An 11,479-nucleotide genomic window follows, 5' to 3' on the forward strand; every position below is an offset into this window, starting at 1 on the left:
ATTCTAATGTCATATTGTTGATATTTGTAATACACGATGTTGATATAAAAAACACTCGCGAAAATTAGCATATGATAACATAATGACGATATTACCCTTTTGTTGATATTTTGTCTACTATTTATTGAGATTTGTGAGCTTTAATCTCATCCACTCATTTTAAAATCCAAGAGTGGAAATTTAGTCTTGATTTTGGATTAAGATGCTATAAGCATTAGAATAGGACACCGTTCGTCGTGGTATCCTTAAATTATTTCTCTTCATAGCGCAATGCTCGAAGCATAATTGTATCCCACGACTTATCAAACGGATCATCAAATATCCGCTTACGGTGTCATACACTTCGCCTTTTTTCAAGCTTGAGTAAATTCTCGTGCAGTTGTGAATTTTTGCAAGGAGTGTATGTGTATTCACCCTCGCATGGCAAATTGAGTATTCTACATATTAGTATCACAGGTATTGTACATTTTTCGAAGAATCAAATATGCTTAAATAAATAAAAAGTCATTTTAAATAAATTCCCTACGTCGAAGGCAATTCTTTCAACTGTTCACTCAAGAATCTTGAATTGAGTGACTGCAATCTAGTGTTCGTCTGCTGTATTTAACTTTTCCCCAAGTCTATGCTATAGATTTCATACTTTTCTCTACACTTCCTTCTTCCCTCAAAAATTGTGGACCTCATCAATGCCCCAATCCTCAAAATGGAAACCAATTTGCAAAAGATGAATGGTCCCAACACCACAATCAGTGTGTGTATGAGAGAGAGAGATAGAGAGAGGTAAACAAAGATTACAGAAGAATCTTGGGGCTTGGCTTAGACAACCTTAGCATTAATGGTTGTGAAGACATGAAAGAAACATATCTATAATAATGAAACAATAAAAGAAGGAAGGAAGGAAGGAAGAAAGAAAGTAAAAGAGTGAAGCAAGATAACAAAGGGTGGTTAGAATTGTGTTAGGAAATTTTACAGCTAAAAAGGAGGCACCCACATAATTAAAATTAAATGATAAATATGTGTAATAATTGGTTGATCTAAAAAATAATAATTCACTGAATTTTGTGGTAGACATATGATTCCAGTCAGTGTCAGTCTATCAGTCCCATAATTTTCTACTTTTTCCAATCTTACACCAATAAATAACTTATTTATTGCCTACACATAATTGCCATGATTATACCATCACTGTCAATTCTTGAATTTTACCTAGAGGAATTCTTACAAATGTGAATGGGACTGAGAAGAGATGATCAATCACAAAGTCCAAGAGAAAAAAGTGAAATTTGTTGTGTACTATAGTAATGATTATATCTCTTACATTGTTAACATGTAACGTGACCGAAATCAATACCCATATTCCATACAATTGAAAAGGGCTTTTCTCCTTTTAAAGTTTGGTGAGTAGTCAATGTGAGCAGTCCTTACCTACACTATAAGGCAAAGCAAGAATTAGGAGGGACTAGGGTTTAGCCATTAGAATTTTTATCACTCACTTGATAATGGTAATAATACTAATGAGCCATCATAATCAATTAAATATGATTAATTTCATGGACTGAAACAAGACTTGCTTCATATCTGTTCTATAAGACTATTTCACTTAATAGGCTAGTTTTTTTTGGTTGCGTTCTCTTTATTTGGTTTGTAATAATGGTATCGAAGTCAACTCAAAGTGGTGGTTTGATAGTACGAATTGTGACCAACAAGGTTCGAATGTTATAGACTGAAACCAGTACAAGGTATGAGACATGTTCTCAAAGAGGGTCGAATGCTGCGAATTGAAATCAATGCAGGATATTAGACTTGTCTCACATTGTTATATGAGCAATAGATTGCTACGAGGTTTATCCTTAAAGATAATGGAGTGTTACGGACTTGAACCAGTGCAAGGTATGAGACTTGTCCCACATTGGTTCTATAAGCAATATATGTAGGTTTTATAGAGTAAATGACTTCTCATGTTACTTCATAAGCTTTTGAAAATAGTGCAAGGTATAAGAGTTGCCATTAAGGAGCAAATGTTACAAACCAAAACCAATTCACCTGCACGACATGTTTTAAAATTAACACGTAAAACGAGAAATGGTCCAAAGTCCATATTTTTTGAGAAGGTTGCCCCCCTACACTGAGACTAGCAATATACAAGCACCATATGTGTTACATGTACATAGATATTGAATTAGACAGATGAGAGTATGTTGGAATGTATTGACTAGTGTTGGAGGGTTGATGGAATGATTGAGTACATAAAGAGAAGGACAATCTCAGCTTTACAACTTTAATTGTGGAATGGGATAATCTCATTTTCAAGAGATCCCATATGCAATTTCTGCACTCTCTCTCCAACTTTTGCTACCATTACATTGTACAATTTCATCTTGGAGTCTTTTATGGGCAATCATCAACATCTTTATCTGATTACAACCTTTTACTTGACAGATGCCGTGATGCCTGCACAAATTGAGCATCCATTTCCTAAGTATTCCATGTGCACAAACAAATTGATGCAACAATGCACAAAATCATGATTCTCACCAGCACACCCTACACTTGTCTTGCCTCGGCAACCAGTTCACTATCTCGTTGCAACGTCCATTTCATACGTTGCGTTCATGACACCCCTTAACACGTTTTCTACAATCATTCAAATTGTGCAACTTTAACAGAAAGAGGATAAGAGCAGAAGCCTCTTACTCCCTCGTATCCACTGCTCTCTTCTTGCAAGGAAAAGATCGTGCTTTTCAACCATTCTAGCTTCAATGCGTCTGGCCTGTTATGTATATTGAGAGCAAAGTGTTCAGCTGAGGCTGTCAACAGATGTCTTCAATTCGGATAACATGAATTCTTAAACAGATTATGTATAATGGGAAAGTGAGAAGATTTATTACAGCTATAAATATGTTAAGTCCATTGGAAGTAAACAGCAAGCATGAAATTAGAAGATCAGTAATGACAACATGCCATGTAGGAAACATATGCAGCATGAAACAAAACCAGAGTATCTTACAGCATAACTGTAATTTTGACAACAGACATCACCGCTTTCTGAAGCTATTTGGCATTCGCTATTCGGGTTTTTTCTGAAAATGGGAACCTTTTTCTTAGCATATTGCAAAAACAGTAGAAACGCGTTTGGATTAAACCCACATACATCAAACGAGCCCCAAACGCGGTTTTACCCTTTTTGCAATATAAGAACCTTCACTATTCATATGATCATATATATGCTACAAAAGATTGATGTTTCCCTCTCTATTTCTGATTAAAAAATAGAAGCTAGAAGAATGAAATTTTCCTCTGTACACACCAAACAAGAAAAAAGAGATGGTCCATTTAGTAATTTCTTGCAATAATGTACTATCTATCCTTCACTAAACTGATTGAGAAAATGGGGAAAATAAATAAACAAATCAACAAATGCTACACCAATAATTCTAGGTAGTTAACCAAACAACAACAACAAGAAGTTATATTGATGGTGCCTCATTAAGCATTTCATCCTCACCATTAATGTTTCTAAGAAGCACTGCATCATTCTCCTCTACACTGGAGTAGTCTTGTCTCTCGAGCTTTGTGTGGGCTGCAACGAACACAAGCTTCTGGACCTTGTCGAACCCTACTCCCTGGCCTCGAAATAATCTCGTGAATGACCAATCACACTTGTTCCCACCTGAGGTTGCCTGAAGGAAAAGAAGCCTAACTGCAACTTTACTAAGTGATTTGAATTCCTTTAGGCAAGTTTCCCACACAAGCCTACTGCTCTGCGGATTAGCCATCTTCATCTTCCCTGTAATGGGATCCTGCTGCTTCAGCTGAACTGCCTGAGCATACAGCGGGTCCAAACCTTCTGATCTCCACTTCATAAGCTCCATCAACGCGATATGAGCCTCCTCCCCTGCAACGAGGCGGGTGACGAGCTTGTCAACGTCCTTCTCTTGCTCGTGCGTCAAGCACTTGAAAGGGGGGAGGTACTTCCCACAGGCATCCCTGACCAAATACTGTGGATCAAGAATGAAGGCGGCTGACCATGCCGGGTGATAGTTTTTCCTAAACCGCCTCTCGACTACCCTCTCAACGGGCCCCTCAGCCAAATTGTACTTGGTGCACAACTCCTTGATTTTGGACCTCATCTCCCCCCAAAGAGGAAGACATTGCCCAACTAAAGGCCTATCTGCCTCAACCTCCTCAGCCATCGAGGTTACCAACTTTATCAACGAATGAACAGCCTCCACATTACTCCAAAACCCAACATCTTGAACAAGATCAGCCACTTCTACAGCAGCAATATCCTCGACACAAACAGATTTAAATGCATCATCCAACACAACTAAATGAAGAATTTGTGAACAAGTTAGTATATCTTCCAACATTGCAACAAAAGGACCATAATTCTTAGAAATGTCACATTTAGGAAAGGGGACTGTAATAAAGGTAGGAACTTCAAACCCTTGCAACCTAAACTTGAGGAAAGAACTTCTAACCCTCGGTTGAGAGTTGATCAAATTCGCGATTTTCAGACAATTTTCAGCTACACTCCCAAATAGTGGAAGCTCCCTATTGAAGCCCTTGATCAAACTACAAAATCCATGAATCTGGCAAGATAAATTAACCATCCAAGTATTCTGAAGTTCTAACCTTTTCAATGCCTTCCCTTTATACCTATCTGCGATAATGCCTACACATCTCTGTGCATTGTCACCACAAATCTCTCCAACCGTCTCCCACAATACCTCCTCCACTGCCCCACCATTCGAGTACACCGCCTTTTGGAAAACTCTGGTTCCATTAGGAAGGTTAACCATAAACTTAACCAGGCTCTTGCTCCCCCTTTCAATGATATTCCATCCATCAGAAGCAATCTGAAAGAAAGCTGCATCCCGGATTCTTGCTTCGGACGCTCTTCTAGCTTCCTCGAACTTGGAATCAAGCCTCGAGCATAGAAGCTCCCTCTTTGACACTTCAGGCAAGCCGACTTGCCTTAGAAAAGCCGCGAACTTGGGATGCTCCAGGCTCGAAAATGCCACAGACCCACATACCTCGTAGAACCAGTCGGCTAAGAGATCAAAGGCTGCATCAACTTGCTCTTTCCTCAGTACATGAGAAGGAGGAGAATTGGGGCTCTTGAGCTTCTTCACACTCTCCTCCAGCATTGCCAGTGGCCTCAAATCATCTCTCCCACCAGACAAAACCGGCGGCTTTGGAGTCATTGAAGTGGCGGCGAATCGAGAAGAATCGAACATGCTTATCGGAGACACGTCCAAGGAAGCGCGCTTGCGGTGATTGGGCTGCGAGGAGGGGGATGCGAGAGGGGGCAATTGCGTGATCGGCTTCAGCATCGAGGTGAAATTGGGGCAAGCTCCTCTCTTGAGATGCTCGGAAGCGGTTCTTGAAGGGTTTGAAGCGGAGAATGCGGCGTCGCAGAGGGTGCACTTGAGCTTCACTGATTTGGGGAGGTTGGTGTCGGGATTTCTGATCAGGATGGGATCGAAATGAGCCCAGTACCAAGCTCCTTTCCCATCCACCGCCTTCGTACGGAGCGACAGCAGCCTCGCGTAGCGCTTGTTCACCGCGTCCTCAGCCGCCTCCGCTGGAGATGGGTTTGCGTTGGACATTTCTGTTCCGTGAAAATCGGAGCTTTTTGGTTTATGAGTTATGACTGTTGCTTCGGCATTTCGAGCTTGGTATTTCGCAAGTGATCAAGTGTGAGTTCATTTAAGAGCTCCGCCGCGTTTTTAAGTGGTGGAATTTTGAGGGTGAGGTGTTCGAAGAATCGCTCAGGTGAACATATCGCAAAACAGAGGCTGCGAAATCAAAATTTGGGTATGTATTGTAGATAGGGGGAGAGAGAGAGAGAGAGAGAGAGAGAGAGAGTGATTGAGTGAGGTGTTCAGTGTTCTGTTCTTGACTTGAGGAAAAGTGGTGTGGAGAAGAAGAAGAAGAAAAATCAAAATGGGTATTTTATTTTTATTTTTGTTTTTATTTTCTGACGAAATTATACTACTTTTCCTTGTACCACGTGCTAGTTATGGCGCGTGTGGGATTCAACGGAAGAAAAGTTGGAAATTCGTCAATGTAGTGGGCCCACTTGAAATCAGCCAATCAGATTGACTATATGGTCAACACTGGTTACGTGGAACGCATTTAATTTACGAGTATTTGGGACAAAATTTTTCAGAGTATGCATATACATCAAAATGAAATATTATTCCATTCGTGTCAAATGTTTAGTAAAGGAAATGTAATAAAAATAAGAGATACATAAACACAGTAAAATATTACTAGTAAAAGTTTATTTTTACTACAAAGTTGAGTTAATTAACTTACTTGGACGGGTAAAGTATATATTTTAGTAATATTTAAAACATGAGTTTTCCTTTTGTATTTATTTATACTTTATTATTTTACTCATTAACTAAATAAATATTCCTATTATGAGTGACTACTTTGCTATGAAGCCTATGATCAAATTATGGAAATTGGGATTTACAATGAATAGCTATTTGGTCACATTAGATCATGATGCAATTTATTGAATAAAATGATAGTGTTTTAAATGCTGGAGAGATAAAAAAATATTTTATAATTTTCCATGATATGATCAAATAGACGAACTCAATTTAAATTTGAAACAGTAATAGTAGATGGTTAGTTCCTTTCAAAAAAGAAAGGAATGTGCCATGACATTCAAATTTAGCAAATTATTTCTACTGCCTATCAATCTACCACCAATCATTCCATAAAAATTGACATTGAGGCAAAAATGTACATACTGCAATTAATATCGGTGTACAGTTATTTCTGCTTGTACGAATATCAATTATCATACATACTTTCAATTAATGCAATACATATTAGAGCATCCGCAGTGGTGCTTAGGCCAGCCATAGACCAGCAATAGGCCAGCCATTCTCTTCCCTGCCACGTCAGCAACACTAATTTAATAAGTAAGAATATTATAGAGTAGTGCATGAATCATACTCCTATAAAATACAAAAAAGTACTTGATACAAAACAAAATCATACTACTATAAAATACAGAAAATTAGGCCAAGTAAAAAGATATCTCCACTTTGAGTATTTCAGTTGATAATTAGTGATTTGGAATACACCAGAAATGGTAAATGGAAATAAAATATTGCTTGAACAGTTGAATGGATTGGCTTTATAGCTAATTGTTATTGGTGTAATTAATTAGTGGGACAAGTGTAAGCAATGTTAATAAAAGTTGTTGGCAAAATCAGGCCATAAAAATTAATGAAGTGGTTGATTAAAACAGAAACGTGGCTCCAATGGTATGATTTGACAATTACTGCTAAAGAAGATTAGCTAGCTTAATCGATTGAAATTTATTAGTATTAGTATATTTTAAAGAAAAAGAGAAAGAAGTAGTTATGTTATCAATGAATAAAATGTGGTTATTTTTCGTTTTTCCCCTAGTCGGTAAACAACTTTAATTAGCTTAATTATCAAGGCAACTATGTAGAAAATTTTATTATAATTGCAAAAGTGCACTTATAGTATCAACTTGATATGCATGTTATGAATTTTTGTCCACTTCTCTCAAATCCTAAACTATTAACACTCCAAGCTTAATAGCTCTATTAATTTTTGTTAGTTTTCAACTTAATAAAACTAACTATCCTTTTGCCTTTTCCATTAGTGGATCAGGTACTCCATTTTTACCATCTTCAAATCACTAAATACTTCCAAAGCAAGTGAAATTATGGCACAGACACTACTTTCAATTTCTCAAATGATTCATATTATATAGCACTAAAAATAATAAAAAATTTCAAGTTAGGAGAGCCTTCACAACTCAATTAACAAGTGTCTTTTGCTAAGGAAGTTGCTTATACCACACTCTTGTTGGCTTCAAAGCAAAGCCTTGGACAAAAATAATGCCTATTTTTAGGCTCAAAAACCTCCCACACTTCACATTCTCATCACCAAAACAAACACAATCTCAAAACAATGTTGCAATCCACATTTGAGCTGATCGGCCTCGCAGCCTCCAATTCCCATGTGATTTTCTGCCTATTCAACCTCATCATCACTGTCGTCGTCATCAGCAGCTCAAAGTCGAATGACCAAACCCGTAAATTCACCGTAGATGAGACGAAGACGAAGACGGTGAAGGGTAATGGTGCACTGGTTGAGGCAGCAATGGCAGATGAAGATGACGAAGATGAAGATTTGAAGATGAGAGTGGAAGAATTCATTCAGAAAATGAACAAGGGATGGAGAAATGATAAAGTGAGAAGATGCCCTTTATAGACAAGTCACATGTTTTTTCAAGATTTTGAGGTTCATGCAGTTTTAAGATAAGACTATTAGTAGTACTATTAAACTAAGTGACAGTATCCAAGAACTCTAGTACTTTTGTTGGAGAATCTGCATACTGCTGTAAGATCCTAAATACTCCTCTCCAATTACTTGTCTCACTTTGACTCTTTTAAGAAAATGTAAAGAAAAATTAGTAGAAAAATGTCCTACTTGTATGTACGGAGTATTAGTTTTATGAGCTAGTGGAATGCAAGATTCATTTACCAAAATTAGTGAAAGATAAACAAGACGTGTATTCTTGGAAAGGAAATATGAGGCATGTAACTAAACTAGGAAAAGGAAAAGCAGATTTAGGCAGGCTGTATCTGTGTCAAGGTCAGACCTTAGAATCCGCAATTCTAATGGAAAGCGGATACAATACATGTGAGACGATGAGCAGGCTATTTCGTGGCTTTGCACTCTAACAACTCAACGTTATGTTCAGAGTTTTAAACAAGGCAAGGTCGTGCCAGAGGAATCATGTGCTCATATTTTGGCTCTTTAGGCTTTTGGAACAAAAATGTCAATAACTACCTGTTTGTTTCATTTCAAGATTCAGTACAAATTTGCATTCAAAAATCTATTTTGATGTAATGCTATCTACTAAGTACTAAAGTATAGATAGACGACCTGAATTGAACATTTAAGTGCTTCTTGAAACATTTGATTACCAATTTATGCCAATCATTAACATAATTCAGAGGGAAAATTATATAACCTGAACAGGGCCACCGTTTGCAGCAAGAATGCAGATTGGTCTACATCCTTGTTGGGAAAAAGATATTATCTTCATATTAATATCCTGTGGTAAGAGAGTGAAGCTATCTATATACTATAAGTTAGTAAAATTAGGAGGAGATAAAGCTCGTATTGATCGAAGTAATTCTAGGGGAGTGTTATATTGATAACTCAATGTTTAGTTGCTAACTACAACTCAATAATAGCCATTAGATATTCAAATTAAAGGCCTAGATCATCAACCACGAAATGTCAATACGATCACAAAAAACGCCAATTAAGTATTGAGTTAGCAATATAACACTCTCTCCTATGTAACTATTACTATTAGATCTAATAAATTTATATTTGCATCGAAATCCATAAAAAAGTGAAATACATAACTTGTGCATAAAGGTAAAACAACCCTAATATTTAAGTAACTCATAAGAAGCTTGTGGCAACACTGAGGTCATTCAAGTTGGACATGATCTGTATCCGTGTCGTACCAATCTGATTAGCGATTTCAAGTTGATCTTCGAGCGCCAACATCTCGAAACTGCCAAAAAAAGGAGTAACTTTTTATTTCATAGACAGAGAAATAGGCTAAGTTAGGATGTGTGTGCGAAAGAGTAAAACACGTACTGCACGAGTAGCTCACAATCGACAATGCTGTCAGGACCTGGGCGATGAGCCTTTCCATTCGAATGGAAGTGCCTGAAAGATCGTGGATTTAGTCCAGCGACATGGCAGACCGAATCTACGAGCTTTTTCTGCAATGACTGCAAACGGCGAAGGGTAATATTCTACTCCATCTGTTCCACAGTAGTTGAGTCATTTCATTTTCTTCACTCGTTTTAGAAAAATGATAATAAATAGTTAAAGTGGAGAAAAAGTAAAGTAAGAGAGAGAATAATGTAGATAAGACTCTTAACTACCTTATTTTGTCTCTTATTTTACTCTATCTTCATTTTAACTATTTATTATCATTTTTCCAAAATAAGTGCAGAAAATTAAATTACTCAACTACTGCGGAACAGAGAGAGTATTATTCTATATTTCATCCCCTCATCTTCTATTATTATTTATTTTATTTAATATTACTACACTCATACTCCCTCCGTCCCACTTTAGGAGTCCTGGTTGAGTTCGGCACGGATTTTAAGAAATGTATAGGAAAGTTGTTGAAAAAATCTGTCGCTAATAGTACTCCATATTTTAAAAAAAAAACATCAAATTGTATTTTTTAGTTTATAAATTTATTGATTAACAATTAAGAAAACATTCACAGATACAAATATATGATTAGGTGAAACACCCCCTCACACCCGCAATAAGTTACAACTTCAGAAACAATAAATCGAGATTAGGACATTATGCAGCTTCTTGGACTGATAAAATCTCTACCTTCTTCTCTCTTCAGTCCTTCATTGAGCCAAGCTTGTGAAGGGGTTGGCAGTGGAAGCGCTCACATAAATTGATTACATAATAATCCTGATCTATTTAGCAGATTATTTAGACAAATTCTATTCGCGCAATTATCACATGCATCATGCTCTTAACTCAAATAAATCATGCTTTAAATTAATTAAAACCTAAAACATGCTTTTCTACGGTTTAGCTATTTTACCTTGATGATTCTCCAAAGAATCGATGATAGCTAGCGCCTTCTCCACGTGAAGACCTTCAGTACTAAACCACGGATCTTCTGTCTGGTTTCCGGACTGTAAACTGATATCAGGGTGGGCTGATCTCACCAGTATACTAGGACTTAAATAAAGAAGACGAAAAATCTATCCCACGGAGGAGAGGAAGATGAAATTTTTGTCCTCTTCAAAGTAGAGAGGGGGACGAAATTTTGTGCTCAAAATAAAAAGTGATTTCTATCTCCTTTATTCTCCTATTTATATTAAGTCACATATTGGGCCAAGACAAGGATCTATAGAAGGTTTTGGATATGAGCTCCTCCAATTAGCTTTTTACTAATTAAATTAAACTCAATTTAATATAAGCTTTAATTTGAATATTACAAGCAACCACTACAGAAGTAATATTGAACTCTCCCCATCCAAATCCAAAATTGTAAGTAATTCGGGTTTCCGTTTTAACTTTCATTTCCCGCACTTAAGATAAAAGTGTCCATTAATTAATTAATGTCTGCTATGGACTTAATTAATTAATTTCTTATTAATTCCAAGAGTGGACTTAGCATGGAATTCTTATTTATTATTCATAGAGTAATCAAACTCCAACTAGCTAGGTTCCGATTAATAAAACCTTATTTCAAGCTCCTCTTGAGGATGTTATCAGACGAGACTCACCTCGCGCACGATTCAATATAATAGCAATCCTAGCACCGCTAGATATTAATCACCACTATCCAATATACCAAGCTTATTGGGTTGCGAAAAACCCATACCATTTGGTAAGTCAAAGTAGT

The 11,479-nt window shown here is 37.0% G+C and overlaps 1 protein-coding gene across 2 annotated transcripts; it reads right to left on the reverse strand.

Moving 5' to 3' along the window:
* Positions 1-2,132: 2,132 nt before the first annotated feature.
* On the reverse strand, positions 2,133-5,923 carry LOC125216050 (uncharacterized). Of its 2 annotated transcripts, XR_007175340.2 has the most exons (3): positions 3,506-5,922; positions 2,536-2,770; positions 2,133-2,451 (listed from the first exon to the last, which is right to left on the reverse strand). XR_007175340.2 is itself a non-coding variant. In XM_089069198.1 (1 exon), the coding sequence occupies exon 1, from the start codon at positions 5,610-5,612 to the stop codon at positions 3,468-3,470; it is 2,145 nt and encodes a 714-aa protein (XP_088925324.1). In that variant the 5' UTR covers positions 5,613-5,923; the 3' UTR covers positions 3,238-3,467. The 2 variants fall into 2 exon arrangements, 1 of the variants encoding a protein (XP_088925324.1); XM_089069198.1 differs by lacking the exons at positions 2,133-2,451; positions 2,536-2,770 and having other exon boundaries at positions 3,238-5,923.
* Between the last annotated feature and the right edge of the window lie 5,556 nt (positions 5,924-11,479).

Source organism: Salvia hispanica, chromosome 3 (assembly GCF_029641045.1).
Source record: "Salvia hispanica isolate PSC_SH4W2 chromosome 3, Shi_PSC_v1, whole genome shotgun sequence".
Classification (NCBI taxonomy): Eukaryota; Viridiplantae; Streptophyta; class Magnoliopsida; order Lamiales; family Lamiaceae; genus Salvia; species Salvia hispanica.

Excerpts from the sequence above, each read along its gene's own strand:
- LOC125216050 (XM_089069198.1), bottom strand. The coding sequence starts at position 5,612 with ATGTCCAACGCAAACCCATCTCCAGCGGAGGCGGCTGAGGACGCGGTG.